The sequence below is a fragment of the Typopeltis vanoorti genome, chromosome 2, assembly GCF_054136105.1.
Source record: "Typopeltis vanoorti isolate ZY-2024b chromosome 2, IOZ_Tvanoo_1.0, whole genome shotgun sequence".
Taxonomy (NCBI): Eukaryota; Metazoa; Arthropoda; class Arachnida; order Uropygi; family Thelyphonidae; genus Typopeltis; species Typopeltis vanoorti.
Window position 1 is genome coordinate 50,284,663 of NC_143550.1, and position 23,357 is coordinate 50,308,019.

The 23,357-nt window shown below is 37.5% G+C and overlaps 1 protein-coding gene across 4 annotated transcripts in view; it reads right to left on the minus strand.

Moving 5' to 3' along the window:
* The window catches only part of CSN1b (COP9 signalosome subunit 1b), a 279,185-nt gene that overhangs the window by 251,613 nt on the left and 4,215 nt on the right, over window positions 1-23,357 (minus strand). For 3 of the 4 annotated variants that reach the window (XR_016549486.1, XM_090404895.1, XM_090404886.1), the window contains exon 2: window positions 11,391-11,480. Coding sequence is in view for 2 of the 4 variants with exons in the window: in XM_090404895.1 (XP_090261021.1) it covers window positions 11,391-11,480 (90 nt within the window). In the remaining 2 variants the exon portion in view is untranslated. Of the gene's footprint in view, window positions 1-11,386; window positions 11,481-23,357 lie in introns of all 4 variants that reach the window. The other variant, XM_090404906.1, reaches the window with a different exon arrangement.

The following is a 23,357-nucleotide window of genomic DNA, read 5'->3' on the forward strand; positions in this document are numbered from 1 at the left end:
TGGGTGGGAACAACATAAAAAATAATAAAAATAAAAATAATCCAATATTGGGTAGATTTGGGATTTGTACAGTTGGCAGGCTGAACAGATGAAATATAACATCTTGAGCAAAAAAAGATGTCAAGTTTTTTTAAAAACAAAACAAAACAGGGAATGCTATAGAGATGATATGTGCCAGGAAAGGCTAAGAGTAAGTTTCAGTCTGAGGAGCGAGACCTGATCTTGACCATTAAGCTGAGGATTATCAAAGGTGAGGGGAAAAGAACGAAGGTCTTTTCTGACTTCAGTGCTTTCCCCTCCCCCCTTCACCTCTGATAATGAGAAAAGAGATAAAACTGAATTTTAGAAGCATTAAAAGTGACCAGGTTGTTATCATCCCAAAGTATGGATAACAGTATTTAGAATAATGCTAGTAGATGTAACAGTTCCTATATATTTTAGTAATGTTATAGTTCATGTTTGGCCTTTTATTGTATTTTTTTATGTCATTCTAACACAGAAGAATCCACAGGTTTTAGTGGGGAAATAGTCGGTTTTCATTATATATTGTTATGACCAAATAAGCTCAGTGTATTTGGTCATAACAATATATAATGAAAACCGACTATTTTTTCCCCACTAAAGTCTATATATTCAATAAGTTTCTTCTCTGTTCCATTCTATCAACACTGCTAGAAAGTAACTACCGTATATTATCATGTATAATGCAAAACATTTATGGTAAAAAATACTACTTAAAGTTAGCGGTTCGCATTATATGCAGATCCTAAAAAATATAACATCTTATTAGACTTGCACACACAATATATACTACCTAATGCCTATGCAACCAAATCTACTTGATCCACTCGCATTCGGCGACCGAGCGTGCATCGTATCTGCGCATAAAGCTACTTACATTACTGGCATTATGCGCAGATACGATGCGCTCTCCGTCGCTGAATGATAAAGCACAGTTAGGTATATCGGTTTAACCACAGTTCATTTTAAATATTATTCGTTAAACAAACCTAGACTGAAAATGAGCCAACAGAAACATAAACGTTCATCTTTTGAAGCAGGATTTAAATTGCGTGTCGTGGCAGTTTGCAGAAGAACATAATAACAGTGTTGCTATGAGAGAATTTGGTGTAGCAGAGAGTAATATTAGACTTTAGAGTAAGCAAAAAGACAGTCTTGAAAAAACCCTTAAAACGAAACGTGCCCGTCGTGGAGATGTAGCATCCTTTCCAGAACTCGAAGAAGAGCTAAATGAATGGATGTTGATGCAACGACAAGATGGCATTATAGTAACAAGAAATGCAATTCGTTTTCAAGCTCTACAACTCAAGAATGGTAAATTCAAGGACACACCAGGTATTTCATCTTTTCTTGCTTCGCCTAGGTGGTGCAACAGATTTATGGAACGCAAAGCATTAACATTACGACACCGAACAAAAATTGTGCAGAAGTTACCAAAGCAGCTTGAAGAAAAAGTGCAGTCCTTCCATAAATTTATCATAAAATTACGGAAGTGTCACAGATATGAACTTTCCCAAATTGGCAATATGGATGAGACGCCCATGTACTCTGATATGCCTGGGAATCGAACAGTAAACTCAGTTGGTGAAAAGGGTGTCTTCATAAAAACAACGGGACATGAAAAAACGCATTTTACCGTTGTTCTAGCATGCATGGCAGATGGAACCAAATTAAAGCCAACAGTGATATTTAAAAGGAAGAAAATTCCGAAGCATATGAAATTTCCATCAGCTGTAATTGTTCGCGCCAATTAGAAAGGTTGGATGGACGAAGAAGGTGTACAATTGTGGCTGGATCAAGTATGGAACATACGTCCAGGTAGCTTGTTATGTCAACAAAGCATGCTAGTCTGGGATCTGTTCCAGGCGCATTTAACAGAGGCAAGCAAAGAGAAAACACATGAGCTAAGTACAGACCTAGTAGTCATACTGGGTGGTCTAACTTCCGTTTTGCAGCCGCTTGATGTCAGCTTGAATAAACCATTTAAAGATCACTTACGTGAAAAATGGAGAGAGTGGATGTCACCTGGTTTGGTGAAGATGACAAAGGGTGAGAATTTTCAGAAGCCTGAGATCACCCTAGTCACCAGCTGGGTTAAAGAAGCATGGGATTCGATACCATCTGAAATGATTCAACACTCATTTCTTAAATGTGGAATAAGTAATTCAATGGATGGATCCGAAGATCACGTCATATATGAAAGCGAGGATGACGCACAACAAATTGGAGAGCATGAAGACGATGATTACAACTGCTACACTGATGACACAATCCCTAGATTACGACACCGAACAAAAATTGTGCAGAAGTTACCAAAGCAGCTTGAAGAAAAAGTGCAGTCCTTCCATAAATTTATCATAAAATTACGGAAGTGTCACAGATATGAACTTTCCCAAATTGGCAATATGGATGAGACGCCCATGTACTCTGATATGCCTGGGAATCGAACAGTAAACTCAGTTGGTGAAAAGGGTGTCTTCATAAAAACAACGGGACATGAAAAAACGCATTTTACCGTTGTTCTAGCATGCATGGCAGATGGAACCAAATTAAAGCCAACAGTGATATTTAAAAGGAAGAAAATTCCGAAGCATATGAAATTTCCATCAGCTGTAATTGTTCGCGCCAATTAGAAAGGTTGGATGGACGAAGAAGGTGTACAATTGTGGCTGGATCAAGTATGGAACATACGTCCAGGTAGCTTGTTATGTCAACAAAGCATGCTAGTCTGGGATCTGTTCCAGGCGCATTTAACAGAGGCAAGCAAAGAGAAAACACATGAGCTAAGTACAGACCTAGTAGTCATACTGGGTGGTCTAACTTCCGTTTTGCAGCCGCTTGATGTCAGCTTGAATAAACCATTTAAAGATCACTTACGTGAAAAATGGAGAGAGTGGATGTCACCTGGTTTGGTGAAGATGACAAAGGGTGAGAATTTTCAGAAGCCTGAGATCACCCTAGTCACCAGCTGGGTTAAAGAAGCATGGGATTCGATACCATCTGAAATGATTCAACACTCATTTCTTAAATGTGGAATAAGTAATTCAATGGATGGATCCGAAGATCACGTCATATATGAAAGCGAGGATGACGCACAACAAATTGGAGAGCATGAAGACGATGATTACAACTGCTACACTGATGACACAATCCCTAGATGAATTTATAAATGAAATGTTTGACGATTCAAAAGATGAAGAAGAATTTAAAGGATTTTGACATTTTGTTTTAAAATAAATATTTCTTTCGTTAATTCGTATTGTATTATTTATAATGTTATGGAACAAGATCAGCAGATTACATTATACGTGGACATGGCATTTTAGGGCTAGTTTTCAAACAAAATTTCTAGTTTGCATTATACGTGGATCGTGAGTTATATGGTGTCAATGCCCCATTGACACCATATAACTGTAGCATATCGAATAGTTTCTCTCTTGGCACCTTGTCATATGCCTTTTCCAAATCGACAAAAATTAAATACAGATCTTTGTTATATTCCCATGATTTCTTCACTATTTGTTGTAAAGTGAAGATCTGATCCTGACAGCCGCTATTTGACTTGAATCAGGCTTGTTCTTCACCAAGCTTTTCTTCCACAATTCTTCTCAACCGTTTCTCAAGTATACTGGCATAAATCTTACCAGGAACACTCAGTAGGGAAATATCTAGGTAATTCTCATTCAGTTTTATTTCCCTTTTTATATAGTGAAATTCCTGATGATCAGAGTAAAGCTCTAATAGTACCCAGTACTATTAGAGCTTTACTCTGATCATTGGGAATTCGTCCCTCTGTCCAGGCATTCTGAACTATGCAGTGCACCCACTGTAAGACTTTTATATTACCATACTTCAGCATTTCTGGTCGAATATCATCTATTCCTGCTGCCTTTCCACATTTCAAGCCTTTTTCTATTCAAATTCATTTCATGGCTTTTTCTACTTCAAGTATGGATGTGTATTCCTGACTGTATGCCTGTTGTGTGTTATTTACCACTGTACTATCACTGCTTGTTTCATTTAGCAATTTTTTGAAGTAATTACTCCATACTTCAAGGATATCTTTTTCTCCCATTTTCATGTCACCTTTATCATCTCTAACTCCTTTTACAGCACTCTTTCCTCCATTTCTAAGCTTCTTCAACAACCTCCAGAATATCTTACCATCTTCTTGATATTTATTTTCTATGTTCTTGCCAAAGTCCTCCCATGACTTTTGTTTAGCTAGTTTTATATAGTGTTTCGCTTTCTTACATTTGTGTCTGTATTCTCTAAGAGCAAAAGCTGAATTATTTGCCAGGAACTTTTGATATGCTTTATTCTTTTCCTTCACTGCCTCTTTAACTTCCTATGTCCACCATGGAGTTCTAATTTTTCTATCCTTGCCGACAACTTCACCACATGCCTCTCTAGCTGAATCAATCAAGGTTTTCTTCAAGGCTTGCCACTGAATCTCCAAGGTTTGGTTCCTGTTCTCAAACTCTTTCATTTTTTCTTCCTATTATTATTATTATTATAAAAAATTAATTTGTGGAAGACAGATTCATTTTTAACTTCATCACATTTTCAATCAGTCTTCCTTCCACCAGCATGATGCTGACGATAACTAGTCTGTCATGAGTATTTGTTTGATAGCCTACCATCTCTTAGATCATCTTTATGCTTGTCAAACTTCCAGAGAAGCATGCTCACAGTGACTGTGCTGCAATCATCATTCTGCACATTTCCTCTAATTTTGTGTAAAGCAATGCAAATATCAGCTGAGTTTTCCCCACATAAGTTTTTAATTTTGATTAAAGAATGATGGTTACTATGCAATATCTGACCTGAGTTAGATTCTTTGTCCATTTTAAGCTTATTTGATAAAACAAGAAATACCATCACAAAAAATGGGTGCACAATGTTTTTATTGGCTTACACGAAGGTGAGAACTATCACAGTGCCTCTGTAACCATGCAGGTATGGTGTACAGAATTTTTGAAATGATCCTTATGTCATTATAAAAATGACAAAAAAATTAACAAAATTATATGGCTTTCAGTGTGAAGGGATTAAAATATTTTATAACACAAAAATATCAGAATTTCTGGTAAACTGTGGACTAATAAGGCAAAGACACTAAAACTTACCAACATTAATCTGACAGCCATTCTTTTTTTTGCCCAAATTTCCAGCCTATTCAAATCATTTTGTAAGTACTGGATATCAGTAGCATCCCTGATTGAACTGCCTATCTTTGCATCATTAGCAAACAATTAGACATCTCCTGTTAGACCCTTCCTGATGTCAATAATGTATAAATTGAATCACAGTGGCCCAAGGATGGAATCCTGAAGTACACCACTGGTCACCCTAAATCTAGCAGATTCATCCCATACCACCTTTTGATATCTGTCTGTCCAACCATCCATTGATAAGAGTTTATATTCCAATTCCATATTCTCCAGTTTATGCAACAGCCTTTCGTGTGATATCCTATCATGTGCCTTAGCAAAATCCAACATTATCATAGTGTATCCATTCCCTGTATCCAACTTGGCCATAACATTGTTATAAAATATGAGCAAATTGCTAAAAACATGGCCTATTTAGTAAACCCATGCTGTTCCTTGCAGAGTACTACTTGTTTGTCTACTCATTTTCTTTGTGAGTTCTTGTTCAACTTCTCTAAAATCTTCACCACGACACCAGAGATACATCTGAGAGGCTTAGCCATTTCAGCTAAACATTCCTTTAGCAAAAGTGCCAATATTTCATCTCTTCCTACTGACAAATTCTTATCCAGATTAAGCACTGCTAACTCTTCATCCAATGTAGAAATAGCACTGTGCACCATGTTACATACACCTGGTTGATATATCTTAACAAGGTGCACAATCTCACTAGCTTCTGACACTAGAGTATCATCTGCATTCAATAAAGTTATTCTTTCACATTCATTCTTTCTTTTGCTTGCAGCATAATGATAAAATTCTTTTCGATTGCCTTTAGCTTACATGGCCAATTTTTTTTCATATTCCGATTTAGCTTTCCGCACAATACTCATCACTTTTCTGGCCTGAACTTTATATATTTCATAACTCCTCTCACTCTTATTCTCACGATATTTTTTCTACATCATTTTCTTCTTGTGGATCTCTTTCTTAATAAGGTTGTACATCCATTTCACTCCCAATCTATTTATTCTTCGAATGCTGCCTCATTTACCGTAAGCACTTTTTCAAAGATTCCTATGCATTGCAGAATCTTTGTCGATCTCATTGATGGACAAAACAATCCATCTCATTGATGGTCTACCCCTGCCTCTTTTTCCAGGAACTTTAACAGGACTACAAAAATGGGACAAAGAAAAATTGTTAGTAAATCTATTAATATAATACAAGGCCAAATTCTTCACATGGCCTTGCGTTGCTTACAGCAGTAATTCATCACTAAAAAGAGTACTGCAATCAACTGTTATGAGATTTCATTTGTCAACCTTGAGGCATTTGACACAAGAATGGTTTATAAGAATTCAGTCACATGGAAAAGTTACAAAACACAAGATTGAAATCTTACAAATTACTTGTAATGAAATGTCTGAATGGAAAGTTTTATAGAACAAAGTCACCTACAACGTTATGATGTTGAAAAAAACTCATCTTTCTTTGAACATCATAATGCCCCATCATGCTGCAGGTGCCACTACAAAATGGTTTGAAAAAACTTGACAGGACTGCACAGCATCACAATTTCAGCTAAACAGAACATCACAGGGATGAACTGGGATGTTGGCTGTGAGCCAGACTAGTGTATTAAATAAGTGTACATGGAGTAATGAAAGAAGAATGGATCCAAAATACCTAACTCAACTTATCTCAAGCTGGTGGAAAATATGCTTAGAAGTGAAGAAAGTATAATTAGGACTAAAAGAGAGCTATTGAAGTGAATACAATTTAGTTTTTTCTCATTACATAATGTGCATTTTTTTTTCTTTTATATCTGATCCACACACGAAAAGCCACAAGACCTATAGCACGTTAGTGCCATGAGTGAGCAAAGAATAGAAGAAATGAGAAATCTGTTCACATTTTGCTTGAACAGCAAATTTACTGAAAGTGTGCAAGAAAAAGTACTAATAATCATGCCTACTTCTACAACATGTTTTCTTGACATTGTTCTGGTTTCTATTTGTGAAAGCTGTTGCAATAAATAATAACACATTAGTGCACAGCTTGTCCTATTTGAATATGCCAATCACTTTTACTAGTACACAATATGTTCAAGTTTGCAATCTGCTCACTGCAAGGTCTCAATAGTGTGGAACAGGAAATACCATATTCCAGCAATGGAAAAATACCTTGTACCAGTAAAATTTACTTTCTTCTTAACCTGCAAAAAATAAAATTAAATTCATTCAATTTATAATCCTTTCTTGAAATCAGAAACCGATTTCCATTCAGTTAATATATAAGTTAATGATTTTTGTATTTCAAATACAAAGACAACATTTCCTAAAAAAAAAAAAAAGTTCAAAATAAATTCATGTTAAAAATTGAGGAGACACAAAGGATCAACAGTAAATAATTTTTAACAGCCATAAACATACAAAATCCAAAGTCTGTCATCAGTACTTCTGGGCAACAGACTGCATTCCAGATATATATGGCCTTTCTAGATATCTAACTTCCTGGAAACTGAATTACTATTTTATATATATATATATATATATATATATATTTATGTCACTTCCACCCACAAAAAGTCAGTAAATCTATAGTACATTAACATTGCATGTGGGCTAAGGATTTTTCAATTATTATTATTGGATTCTGAATGAAGAGAAATGGAAATTGTTAATATATCATTCAGAGTCCAACATAATCTACCATTCCCTGAGCAACACTTGTTTTTTTTTTAAACTAATAGTCTCATGCTCATAATTTGTTATTTATGTAATTTCTTCAAGTTATGTTAATCAACATTTATTTATTTATATATGTTTGGGATAAATTACAGTTATGAAAAGCTGTGTATTAAAATATCATTAATTTTCTGAATTTAATTCCTTTAACATAATGTTAGAAATTGTAATATATGTAATTTTGATATATCCAGAAGATTCTTTGTGGTATCACTTGATTGGTTGCTATGAGAAATTATGTTATTTTTAGTTAGCACGTGTTTACTCTATACTATGCACAAGGCGAGTTTGATGTAAGCCTAACCGGCGAGAACCAATTATTGACAGGAAAAAGGAAGGAGTGGATATGAAAATGAAAGTAAAGACAGAATCGGAGTAGGGAAGTATAGAGAACGGTAGTTGGAGACTGGAAGGGAATTTTGACGTGCCGAAAACGGAATTTCGCTTGGTATTTTAACTTACCTTTTTCTGAGTTGGATTTATACCAAAACTTCCTAACGCCTAACAGTGGAATAGTGCAGGAAATAGGATAATACGTATAAGAAAAAGAAGAAATAGGTAGATAATTTAAACCAAGTGCATAAGGGTTATATTCTCCCGAGTCTATAAATCAGTCGCGGAAGTGGAAGATTCTTTTAAGTCTGTGTTATTACAAAGTAAAAGTCAGCAAGAACTTAAAAATTGTTGCTCGATCTATTTATGTGTTGAAGCTATATCCTGGTAAGATTACCTTTACTATACTTAGTGAGAAGTAATGAAAATTAATTCCTCCGAAAGTAAATTGTTCCTAGTTGCAGTATTCAGCGAGTCAAGATTTAATATGTGATGTGCTAAGACTTTTCTCTCTTCAAATGATAAATACTATGTTATTGAATTAAGTGTTCATTAACTGAATCAGAATACTGTGAAGCCTATTTGTTGTAATTTAGGAATCTCAAACTTACATGAACTAAAATTGATTAACTGAGCCTAGAGAATTACAAATGAATGTCTGAATGTTCATGAGTGTATTCTTCTGAATATCTTATCAAAGACAGGAATGGATCATTACTAACAGAAGAGTTGGAAATCAAAAACAGATGGAAAGAATACTGTGAGGAACTGTACAGCAGAGTGGATAAAGAAAATGTGGAGTCCTCCCACCAAGAAAATTTTGATTTGGAACCTCCTCCACTTAGGCATGACGTCGAAAGAGCAGTTAAGCAGCTCAACAGCAATAAGGCCCCAGGGGATGGAGGGATAAGAGTGTTTCATAGACTGATTACAAGGATATGGGAGACTGGAAGAAGTCAGTTTTCATACCACTACACAAGAAAGGTGATAAGAAGGCATACAAGGATTATAGAACTATTAGTTTGATATCTCATGCAAACAAAATTTTATTAAAGATCATGCTAAATAGGATTGAGGCCAAAGTTGAGGCAGAGATGCCCGAGGAACAAGCAGGTTTTAGGAAAGGTAGGGGCACCAGAGATCAGATCCTTTGTCTTAGACAAATCATAGAAAAATATAAAGAATTCAGACTCCCTCTGGTAATGTGTTTCTTAGACTACTCTAAAGCTTTTGACTGTGTTGAGCATGTGAAACTGTGGGAAGTAATGAAAAGAATGGGTTTTCCTCAACACACTATCAGGTTGATAGCCAACTTGTATAAGGAGCAAGAAGCCACAGTAAGAACAGGTGTTGGATTGACTGACTGGCTTCAAAGTGGAAAAGGAGTTAGACAAGGATGTTTACTTTCTCCTCACTTGTTTAGTATATATGCAGAGGACATCATGCGTGAAGCACTGGATGAACTCAGGACAGGAATTACGATAGGAGGTAGATTGATCAGTAATCTGAGGTCCGCTGATGATACAGTACTCCTTTGTAATGACATGGAAGAACTAGGACTAATTCTTGACAAAGTTAACAAGATCAGTAATAACAGAGGACTTCAACTCAATTCTAGCAAGACAAAGATCATGGTTCTCAAAGGAAAAACAAACAGAGAAGCTCTTGAGAGACAAATGTATCTTAATGGAGAAAGAATTGAGGAAGTCAGCAAGTTTGAGTACCTGGGATCCATTATTAATGTGAAGAATTGATGTTCAGAAGATGTCAGAAAAAGCTTAGGAATGCTAAAACAACAGTCAGAGACCTGTCTAAAATCTGGAAGGATGGATCTATCTCCATGGGAACAAAGTTGAGGATTTTAGATGTAGTTGTTTTTCCAACAGCAACTTATGGATGCGAGACTTGGAACCTAAAGAAGTCAGATAAGAAACGGCTATCTGCTTTTGAGATGTGGTGTTACAGAAGGCTGCTGAGGATATCATATACTGAAAGGCGTACAAATGAATGGGTGTTAGAAAAGATTAGTAGAACTTTAATACTCCTTAAGGATATTGACAGAAGAAAGTTAAACTATTTTGGACACACAGAAAGGATGGAAGGAGGACTTCTCAGAACAGTAATAGAAGGTAAAGTTCCTGGAAAAAGAGGCAGGGGTAGATCATCAATGAGATGGATGGATGGCGTGTGTGGAGTGACTGACCTTCAGAGAGTTGAGGCTACCAGAAAAGCAAACAACAGGACTACAAGGCGAGGCCTGGTGTGGAACATCATCAAGCATCGGAGTGACCATACTGCATCTGTAAATGCCCAGTGAACATAGAGAGAGAGAGAGTAATAAGAAGGATAAGATCTGTTAATTATAATCTTTAATTATAAAGTTTAAGCTCAGCTGAGTAGTATACTAGAATCTTAATGAGAGCTTTGTATTCGTTTAATTGTAATGTCCCTGTTGGAATACTGTGTTATAATGTAATTTATGTGACACTGCATTAAATAATTTTGTTTGAATTGAATCTTGTATTTGCCTGATTGTTTCATTACACCGCTCATTAAAATAATTCGAATCTCAGCGGGAACCCTATGTAATAAAAATAAAAACCTCGGCCTGAAAACAACTTATGATAACCTGATACAGTTGAAGGTTGATTTATCTAAGTTGCTCTTGCAAGTTCTGAATATGGAGTGGCGCAGTATAATATAAATTTTCTTCATATTCGATTGATATATCCACCTACAACCAATAAATACCAACGAGAGAGAGAGAGAGTTATAAGACGATAAAACATGATTGAGCAGAAATTACGATCTAACATTATTTTTATATAGCCCAGATATTCCACTACAGGCCAATCATGCAACTTTTTCTAGCCATTTCAGGCCTACAATAAATGAGGAAGCTGTCTCACACAGGACAATGGAATTCATCTCCCACTCAAAGACAATCAGAAACATCCATACCAATAATGGGATTCAAGCCTGCAGCCTGTTGATTTGTATACATTAATTCAGTGCAGCATAATCTAGCTAATTTAACTATTTTCTAAAATATGACCTGGAGCTTTTGCAAGATTTCAACTATTTATGTGTAAGCAAAAATAAAAGTTCAACAACAAAGGAAAGTAGTACCTACAAGAGTTGGATTTTCTACAATATAGGACTCTTCCTCTGGTGCTTCATTTTCATCAGGCGGTGCATCAACTTGCATTGGTTCCACAGAACTCTACAGAAGAAAATGTCATAAATAGGAATTAAGCAATGATAACAGAAAATTTACATTTAGATTTTAGGTGCATGGTGTTAATAAGCTGAATGATAATTAAATAATATAAAGCTGGTATTCATGACCACCAAATGATATAAATGCCCATAAATTATATATTTAGTGTAACCCTTTATCCAAGCATAAGCAAACCAAGTTTGCACCTGAAATATCTTCAGGACTGGGGGCAACTCGTGGCAAAGGTGGACTAAGTTCTCATCTGGCATATGGAAATATGAGTTCTGCATTGATTCAATCTTGGTATCACCTCTGGGTCTAGCTCCCACTGAAGAGACCTCAATAAAGGTTGAAACAGGTGGGGTAGTGACCCTTCCCATAATGCAGAGCATTATACATGTCCACAAGGAGATGTGCTTTGCATTATGGGATACTAAGGAAAGTGATGAGAAACAAACAAACACAGAAAAATTTGGATTCTCCATATCTTTTTGTGTGGCTGGGTACAATGTTACTTAGTTCTATTATGTTGGGTGCGAGGTTTGAAAGAGGTTTCGAAATGGATACTTTCTGAATTCTAGCTGATGGAAATAAGGCTATTGGGGGGGGGGGGAGAGCATTGTATTATATCTGTTAAGAGCATGTAAGTGTTTGTTACCTGACAGGTTTTAATGTTTTCTCAGGATGAAAATTCCTAAGGGGATTATAAAATGAGTAGAAAGCAAGAAGTTATGTAAGAAAGTTATGTAAGAGTGGGTGAAGAAGGGTGTAAGGAGTAGATTTTACATGCTTTACATGTCGAGCCCATACAAGAGAGGTTTAGTTGATCAACCTATAGTATATTAGTGCCATATATGGATAGTGGATTGGGAAAAGAGGAACTTGTTTACATTTGATTTGAAAGATTGTATATTATTGTATAGTCTCAAGTAGAGTAATGTGGGCAAATATGAGAATGGGGAACTGGACAATGAGACTTATTTGTGCCTATGGTCCCACAGAAGGCTCTACTAAGGTAGAAGTGGAGGAATTTTTTGAGGCTTTAGAAAAAGCAACTGACACAATGAAAAAGGAAAAGTTGGTCCTTGTTGGGGATCTAAATAGCAGAGTAGGAAATGATTGTGAGACATACAAAAATATTTTGGGAAAATTTGGAGAAAAGAGCAAAGCTAATAATAATGGCAAATATCTGTTGGATTTCTGCTCAGGACATGGACTGGTTATTACTAACACCATGTTCCAACATAAAAATGTGCACAAATTCACATGGAGAGAAGAGGCTAGGAATAAGAAAAGTCTCATTGACTATGTTATTGTTGATAGTGATGTGTTTTCCCTGGTGCAGGACACCAGAGTGTACAGAGGATTTGAAATTGGAAGTGATCACTATTTAGTCTCAAGCAGGATAAAATTGAATTTCATATTCAAAAGAATAACATGTAAGAAAGTTTTAAAGAGAATAAAAGTTGAGCAGCTCTCAGATGTGAACTGTAGACTAAAATACACAAAGATTATTGAAGAAAAAATGAAAGAGTTTGAGAACAGGAATCAAATCTTGGATATTTAGTGGCAAACTCTGAAGAAAACATTGATTGATTCTGCCAGAGAGGCATGTGGTGAGGTTGTGTGCAAGGATAAAAAAATTAGAACTCCCTGGTGGACACAGGAAGTTAAAGAGGCAGTGAAGGAAAAGAAGAAAGCATATCAAAAGTTCCTGGCAAATAAGTCAGCTTTTACTCTTACAGAATACAGAGACAAATGTAAGAAAGCTAAACAGTGTGTAAAACCAGCTAAACAAAAGTCATGGGAGGACTTTCGCAAGAATATAGAAAATAAATATCAAGAAGGTGGCAAAATATTCTGGAGGTTGTTGAAGAAGCTTAGGAATGGAGGAAAGAGTGCTGTAAAAGGAGTTAGAGATGATAAAGGTGACATGAAAACAGGAGAAAAAGATATCCTTGAAGTATGGAGTAATTACTTTGAAAGACTGCTAAATGAAACAAGCAGTGATGACAGCACAGTGATAAAAAACACTGACCAGGCATGCAGTCAGGAATACATATCCATACTTGAAGTAGAAAACGCCATCAAAGGCTTGAAATGTGTAAAGGCAGCAGGAGTAGATGATATTCGACCAGAAATGCTGAAGTATGGTGGTATAAAAGTCTTACAGTGGCTGCACTGCATAGTTCAGAAAGCCTGGACAGAGGGACGAATTCCCGATGATTGGAGTAGAGCTCTCATAGTACCCATATATAAAAAGGGAAATAAAACTGAATGTGAGAATTACAGAGGTATTTCCCTACTGAGTGTTCCTGGCAAGATCTATGCAAGTACACTTGAGAAACGGTTGAGAAGAATTGTGGAAGAAAAGCTTGGTGAAGAACAAGCTGGATTCAGGCCAAATAGAGGCCGTCAGGATCAGATCTTCACTTTATGACAAATAGTCGAGAAATCATGGGAATACAACAAAGATCTGTATTTAAGTTTTGTCGATTTGGAAAAGGCATATGACAAGGTGCCAAGAGAGAAGCTATTCAATACGCCAGTTATATGGTGTCAATAGGGCATTATATCAAGCAATACTTAGTCTTTATTTGAGTTGTAAGTCAGCAGTTAGAATTGAAGGAAGTACAGGAAGATGGTTTAATGTTAAATCTGGTGTGAGACAAGGATGTACATTATCCCCTCTGTTATTCATTATCTATATGGATCACATTATGAAGGAATGTGGTATTAAACCTGATATCAAAATTGGAGATGTTAATGTCAGCTCTTTGCTTTATGCGGATGATGTTATACTTCTAAATAAATCCGCTACAAGTCTGCAAGATTCTCTGACTAAATTGAATAGCTGTTGTAATAGATATGGTATGAAGGTCAGCAATAAAAAGACAAAGACGATGAAAATAGGCAGAATCATTGAAAATGTCAACTGTGTTGTGAATGGAGAACCTGTGGAACAAGTAAAACATTTCAGCTACTTAGGCCCGATTTTTACTGAAGATGGTAAATTAAATATAGAAATAGACAACAGAATCAGCAAAGCTGGTATGGTGGGAAGTCAATTGAATAAATTCATATGGAATAAGAAAGAAATTAGTCGGAACACTAAATTAGCTGTATACAAGACAGTGTTCAAACCAGTTTTAACTTATGGATCTGAGAGCTGGGTCAAAAGTAGGTCTCTTGACCAAAGACTAGAGACCGCAGATATGAGAGTCCTGAGAAAGATTAGAGGCGTGAACAGATGGCATCAATGGCAATATCATATTAAAAATGAGGATATTAGGAAATTACTTGACATTGTCAGCATCCAGGAATGTGTTAGCAGAGCTAATCTCAGGTGGTATGGTACTTAAATAGAATGGGAGAGGAAAGATTAGCAAAACAAGTGTTCTCTGCCAGGTTGGCAGGAAAACGACCCAGAGGAAGACCAAGATATAGGTGGATTGATATGGTACAAAGTGCCTTAGACGATAGAAATATAAGATCTGAAAATGTTGGAGTCTTGACAAGTAACAGACTGATTTGGAGGAAAATTGTAGATAGGAAGTTAGTAATGATGTAATTTTTTTCATGTAGTACTGTCATATCCTGTAAACCCCTTGAGGGTACATGGCAGGAATTTGATAATGATGATGATGAGATTGTACATTGTATTCCTTGGAAAACACAACAGGGGGAAGACTGCTTCACAATACAGCAGTTGCAGGGATGAAGGAAGAGGAAAAGAAACTTGTTCTGTTGGTTTCAAGGTGCACTGTGAAGGGATGTGAGGGAATTATTGATGTTATTTCAGACGAGCATTTCCCATGGAAATATTTATAGAATATATGTATTGCAGATACTAAACATCTATGTGAAAGTGGGGGGGTGAGCCGGTAAGAGGTGGGTCATTAATAAGTTTAACTGCTCTCCTCATATTGAGTCAAGAATTTTGAGGTAGCTTTTAGGGACTCCACCCCATATGTGAGAGCAGTATTCAATAACTGGGCAAATTTGTGATTTGTATAATGTTAACAGCTGTTCAGGGGTAAAGTAACATCTTGAGTGAAAGAGAAATCCTAGTTATTTTGAAGCTGAGAATGCGATAGTTGTGATATGTTTATGCCAGGAGAGGTTTGATGTCAGGGTAATTTCAAGAAGAGAAATCTCAAATTGTCTGGAAATTTGGATATTGTCAAAAAAAAAATAATTTGAAAAAATGCTTCTTTTTTTATGAGAAATAGACAGAACTGGGTTTTATTAGCACTGAAATTGATGTGGTTATCTGAGCCCCATTGGAGGATGGCTCAGAGATCAGAATCAAGAGTTGTGTAGAGTAAGGTTTATCAAATGAAAGGGAAGAGTGCAATGTGCTGTCATCTGTAAAACTGTGTATTGGGTTGGAGGTCAACTGAAGTAGGTCATTGATATAGAGCAGGAAGATGATTGGTGAGAGAACAGAACCTTGTGGAACCCCAGCTTTGAATGGTGAGAGGATAAAGAACCATCCATCATCACACAGTGTACGTCCAGATAAAAAGCTGGAAATCCAGCTACATAAGTCCTGAGATAGATCAAATGAGTAGTTTGCTTAGTAAACCTTTGTGACAGACTCAGTCAAAAGCTTTGGAGATATCAAGTGCAACTACTTGAGAATTGCCAAACTTCTCCATAGAATCTGTCCAGAGATGGGCGACATGTGAGCAGATCACCTGTTGATCGGCAGCGATGGAATCCATACTGGTGGTCGTTTATTGGCTGGGTACCTTCAAGGTAGTGTAGCAGTTGGGAATTGCATGATTTTTTCCATTACTTTAGACAGGATTGAGGTAAGCAAGATATGACGGTAGTTGGATGGCAGTGACTTGTCGCCATTCTTGGGAATGGGTTGAATATAGGCCAGTTTGCAGGTTGTGGGATAGATACCAGCGGAGTAAGAGAGTATATACAAGCAACATAGGATAGGAGTCAGTTTTGGTGCACAAACTTTCAGGACAATTGGAGAAATGACATCAGGGCCAGGAAACTTTTTTTGTGTTTAATTTGGACAGGACATGGAGAATTATGAGTGAATGGAATACATTACTGGAATACGTTGTTAATGTAGGGAGTGTTAAGGATTTTAAGATTCAGTACAATAAATACACAGTGTGCCTGTTAAGTAATAAAACAATTATTATATCAAAACAAAGAACCATATTTGGAATTGTCAATTATACTGATTCAAAATAATCTCGCTACTACTCCACACAATGTGTGGAATTGGAGGGAGATTATTTTCATCTGTCGTACAGGTGTTTGAAGGCATGGTGGAAGTCCTAAATGGGAACTTCCAGTGTTTGGATCACACGTGCACGCATGCACACTTCGTCTTTAGGAAGAGGAAAAAGTCTGCAGGAGCCAAATCTGGTGATTAGGGGGGATTTTCGATCACACAGATTGACTTCAAAACCAGAAACTGTTTCATAGGCAGTGCACAGGCGTGTTGTCGTGCAACAGAAACCAATTGTTGTCGTGGAACAGTTCTTTCCTGACATGTCACATGCAGACATAAAGACATTTCATTACTCCTAAATAATACTGACCGTTCATTGAGCGCCTCTGGAACAAATTCACGATGGATAATTCCAGGTGTCGAAAAAAACAATGACCATTTTTTTTTCTTGTATAAGAGGGACAGCCTGCACTTGAATTCATTTAATCAGGTGCCTGGGAAAATTACTTACTGGTATGAGACCTAATGCAGAGAGTAGGGAAAGTAAATCATCAAGAGAGGAATGGGAAAAATGTGTGCAAAGATTCAGCTATGGTATGCAGAGGTGATAAAAATATGAATGATAAAGGTATGGCTTTGAACGTGGTTATGTATCTGGTGAAAGGGTGGAAATATATGCTTTGGGTTTGGACCTTTTCAGTATGTTTGGGGGAGGGTAAAGATAAAGTTCCACATCAAGGCAAAATAGATTGCATATCTAATTATAAGAATAGATTAGATGGTAATTCATGTCTGTACACATATGCCAGGAGCATCAGAAACAAAGGGGGTTGAGTTCGTTGCTTTATTGAATATGATGTGGCCTAAGATTGTTGGCATTACTGAAACCTGGCTATCAGAATCAGATATGGTAACTGGGATCGAATGTAATGGGTATATTATTTCTAGGAATGATGGAAGAGATAGGAGAGGGGGGGGAGTACTACTAATGATATCAGATGATTTAAGTCCAGTTAGGATAGAAATACATGAAAACAACAATGGTAATAATAATGTCCCATACAGCATTGACTTTGAGGCTATCTGTTGTGAAGTGAAGGCTAATAGTATATGATGAGATGTTGCTACAGATCTGGGGCACAGTTGCAGGGGACAAAGAATGCATCGCCAATTTAGCTTTATGGGTACTAAACGAGTGATCATTATGGGTTACTTTAATTATCCAAACATTGATCAGGTAGAAGAGAAATCTCATGAAAAGAATGAAGATGAATTAATTGAATTTTGAAAAATAACTTTCTTAAGTATCATATGAAAGAACGAACTCAAAGTCAAAGAGTGCCGGATTTGCGCAATCTCACTAGCTTCTGACACTAGAGTACCATCTGCATTCAATAAAGTTAATGTTGAACTACAAAGCTGGAAATTATGATCAACTTAGGAGAATACCATCTTTGGTCTCATGGTATCAGTTACTCAATGAGAAAAATATGCGCAATGCATAGGAATCTTTGAAAAAGTGCTTACGGTAAATGAGGCAGGGTCCGAATGTATCTCTAGGGTTCGAAGAATAAATCGATTGGAAGTGAAATGGATGTGCAACCTTATTAAGAAAGAGATCTACAAGAAGAAAATGATGTAGAAAAAATATCGTGAGAATAAGAGTGGGAGGAGTTATGAAATATATTAAGTTCAGGCTAGAAAAGTGATGAGTATTGTGCGGAAAGCTAAATCGGAATATGAAAAAAAATTGGCCATGTAAGCTAAAAGTAATCCAAAAGAATTTTATCATTATGCTGCAAGCAAAAGAAAGAATGAATGTGAAAGAATAACTTTATTGAATGCAGATGATACTCTAGTGTCAGAAGCTGGTGAGATTGTGCACCTTGTTAAGATATATCAACCAGGTGTATGTAACATGGAGCACAGTGCTACTTCTACATTGGATGAAGAGTTAGAGGTGCATAATCTGGATAAGAATTTGTCAGTAGGAACAGATGAAATATTAGCACTTTTGCTAAAGGAATGTTTAGCTGAATTGGCTAAGCTTCTCAGATGTATCTCTGGTGTCGTGGTGAAGATTTTAGAGAAGTTGAACAAGAACTCACAAAGAAAATGGGTAGACAAACAAGTAGTACTCTGCAAGGAACAGCATGGGTTTACTAAATGGGCCATGTTTTTAGCAATTTGCTCATATTTTATAACAATGTTATGGCCAAGTTGGATACAAGGAATGAATACACTATGATAATGTTGGATTTTGCTAAGGCACATGATAGGATATCACACGAAAGGCTGTTGCATAAACTGGAGAATATGGAATTGGAATATAAACTCTTATCAATGGATGGTTGGACAGACAGATATCAAAAGGTGGTATGGGATGAATCTGCTAGATTTAAGGTGACCAGTGGTGTACTTCAGGATTCCATCCTTGGGCCACTGTGGTTCAATTTATACATTATTGACATCAGGAAGGGTCTAACAGGAGATGTCTAATTGTTTGCTAATGATGCAAAGATAGGCAGTTCAATCAGGGATGCTACTGATATCCAGTACTTACAAAATGATTTGAATAGGCTGGAAATTTGGGCAAAAAAGAGAATGGCTGTCAGATTAATGTTAGTAAGTGTTAAGTTATGCACTCTGATGTGATGAGATTTCCGGTTGCATATTATATTAACAGGGTTATGCTACAAGAAACTGAGGAGGCTCGGGATCTTGGCATAATGGTGGACAGGAATTCGAAGTTCAAAGATCACACAGCAAAAGTTTCAAATACAACTCAGGATAATTGTGAAGTTGAAGCAAACCTTGACATGTAAGGATAAGGAAGTCATTTTGCCTCTTTATAATATGACCACTCCTGAATTACTGTATGCAGATTTGATCTCCTGGGTTCCAAGGGGAATACAGAAGTTGTGGAAAGGGTGAAAAGAAGAGTTACAAAGATTATATCCGGATTATGCGATTCAGATTATGAGGACAGATTGTATGTATATGGATTATACATAGAATCTGATTAACAGGAGAAAGGGGGGGATGATATGACTGGAGCCTGTGCAGCTCAGGAAGTGGCATGTGCCTTCCACGGTGCTAAATCTCCCGAAGAGAGAGAGAGAGAGTGTTTGCAGCAAGCTCGACTCTAGTCACCGACTAGAAGAACTAAGCACCTCCATAGCGCAACTGGAAAAATGGTGGTGCACCATGCCCTTTGATTGGAAATGGCCTAAAATCGATTCTCGTCATGACAAAAGGATCTTTATATGAGAGTTTTTCAATTGAAGGTGAGTTATCTGATCTCATATGGAGGTAGTAGGGTTTTTCCCCTCCCGGAAACTCAGGTTTTTCATCCCACAAACAGACAAATCGTCCTTCAGAACACATGCAATTTACAGACAAAATATACTAGTGGTGGTGGTGGTAGATAGTAGATGGCGTTGGTGTAGATGGTGATGGTGGTTTGGTGTAGTTGGTGGATTAAGTGTTGGAGATGGAGAGTTGTTGAGTAGGTGTCCTCCCTAGATGAGCCTTTGGACTCCTTGGAGGTGTCAAAATAATAATAATAGAGGTATATAAACTTTTGAATGGGTGTTATAGGATATCGTCTGATGAAAATTTTCATTATATGGAAGGAAGGTGGGAAGAGAACACAGGAATATCCATGGAAGTTAAGTTTGTTTGAAGTCATGAAAGGGATAAGAGCTCAGTTTTCCTCTCACAGCACAGTGAGTGAGCAGAATAGTTTGCATTTAGGGGTAGTGAGTGTATTATTATTATTATTATTATTACTACGGGCTACTCCAGGGAGTCCTTAGACTCATCGAGGGAGGCCCTAAACATCATGTTCACACAACTGTTCAACATTCTCACAGTATCTATCATACCTTGCCTTGAACTCGCTCACTGTCATAGCACCCACAACAGACTCTGGCAGCTTATTCCACTCATTTACCACTCTAAAAGTAAAGAACCCAGCTCTAACACCCCTGCTAACCACGCTCTTGCCCAGCTTCCATGGGAGTCCCCTAGTTCTCCCACCACCAGTCCTGATCTCAAAAATATCCTCTGAATTAATCCTATAGAATCCTTTTAGCAATTTGAATGTCTCAATCATATCTCCCCTTATCCACCTATCAACTAGTTTCTGCAACCCACAAATCTTCAACCTGTTCTCATATGGTTCATTCCATAGACCTGCTATCATCTTAGTCACTCGCCTCTGGATCCTCTCCACCTCCTCCCCATCAAGAAGGAACCGAGGTGACGAAATCTGGGCACAGTAGTCGAGATGAGGTCTTATCAGGGCTCGGTACAGAGGTACAATAACTTGCTTGTCTCTGCTCGTCAAGGTATTTTTCAACAACCAAGTGAGTTGATGAGCTGATTTAGCTACTTTCGCAATGTGCCCCCTAAACTTCATCTCCCTATCCACCAACACTCCCAAGTCCCTGGCCTCATCAATCTCTTGGAGTACAGTTCCACCAATGTGGTATACTGCTGCTAATCTTTTCACTCCGAAATGCATAACCTTACATTTTGTCACATTAAACTGACATCCATTCTCCTTAGTCCAGAACTCCAATCTATCTAAGTCATCTTGCAAGACTTTGACATCTTCTGCGTTCACTATCGCCCTACCCAACTTTGCATCATCAGCGAACAAATGAACTGTCCCACTTAGACCCTTCCCTATATCGTTAATGAACAGATTAAACAGCAGTGGTCCAAGAACAGAACCCTGTGGCACACCACTAGTCACAGGCCATCTTTTGGACTCTACTCCTGAATAAACTACTCTCTGATATCTCTCCATCAACCACCCAGCTAACCATCTCACCAACCCTATATCCATTCCCATATGTTGTAGTTTACGGATTAGAATTCCATGTGATATCCTGTCAAACGCCTTTGCCAGGTCCAGCAGTATCACTGGAAACCCATTTCCCTTATCCAGTTCAGCCGTCACCTTGTTATAAAACTTGAGCAAGTTACTGAGGCATGATCTACCCTTCACAAAGCCATGCTGTTCTCTGTACAGTATCTCATTTTCATCAATCCATTCCTGTATTTTTCCCTTGACTACTTTCTCCAAGACCTTGACAACGACTCCTGATATGCTGATCGGTCGGTAATTTGCAACCATAGTCTTGGATCCTCCTTTATGCAGTGAAACTATTTTCCCCTCTTTCCACACCTTCGGGACTAAACCTGACCCGAGACTCAGATTAAACAACATGGTCAAGGGCACTGATAATTCTTTAGCCGCTTCACGCAAGACCCGTGCCGGTATACCATCCAATCCCACAGATGTATCCACATTATTAAGGTTCTGTAATAGACTATTCACCTCCACTTCATTCATCACAATTCCTGTATAAACTAATGGTTCCTTCATTTTTTCAACGTCACCACCTGGATGATATACTTTTGCAAAGTGCACGCTCAGTAACTCCACTCTATCGACTGGTTCAGTGAACTCTTTACCATCGTCATTCCTTAAAATCATTTTGCCATGTACAGTTTTATTCTTGCTTGCAGCATATTGAAAGAACTGTTTGGGATTCTCTTTTGCTTGCATAGCTAGTTTCCTTTCTAATCGGCTTTTGCTGTTTTTACCACACTCGTTACCCTTCTGGCCTGCACTTTATACCGTTCGTGTGCCTGCAGGTCACCCCTTTCTTTAAATTCCCTCCACAGTTGTTTCTTTTTTTGCAGCTCAAGCTTAATGGTGTTATTCATCCATTTAACCCCTACTTGTTTCACTATTCGGACCTTAGGTATACAATCAGCCATAACCTCCTGTAAATGCTCTTTGACCACTTCCCATGCTCTATCGACGTCCAGCCCTTGCAGTTGTACATGCCATGGCACTGATCCAAGCAATCTCCTAAGCTTGCATACTTGCCAGCACGGTAATTCCACATATACCCTGTCTTAATCACAAATTGCACACCTTTAGCCACCTCCCAGGTCAAGATCTTATGATCACTCTCACCAATAGGTGGCAACATGGTCATATTCATTACAGTCAAATTTTGAGATGCAATTACCAGGTCAAGCACTCTCACACCCCTAGTATTTTCAATTACATGCTGTTTCAGATAGTTATCTCTTAATAATTGAATAAAATCCATTTCCTTCCTCACATGTGTCCTCTCCTCCTTCCAATCAATGTTACCATAGTTGAAATCCCCCATAATAATTACCCTCCTTCCACTCATTTCATCAATTTGTTTATGCATACCATCTCCACCATCTATTCCATCACCTGGTCTATAGCAGCACCCAACTGTATATTTTATTCTGCCAGTGTCAATCTCACACCAAATAGCCTCAAATGAGCTCCTTTCACTATCCTGCAATACTTCAATTTTCCTTGGCTGCAGTTCATCGGCTATCATCAATAACACCCCTCCCCCCATTTTATTCTCTCTGTCCCTCCTAAACATACTATAACCTACACATTCTATCCCACTAACTATATCATCTTCCGTCAGCCATGTTTCACTAATGCCAATAACCTGTGGCCAGGAAGAGCCAATCAAGGCCAAAAATTCTTCCTTCTTGTTCCTAATACTCCTGGCATTAGTATACATGAATTGCAGTGATCCCTTTGTCCCACCCCTATCTTGATGCGTTATTCTAAATGTCCCATTCCCATTTTTTGTCCTTAG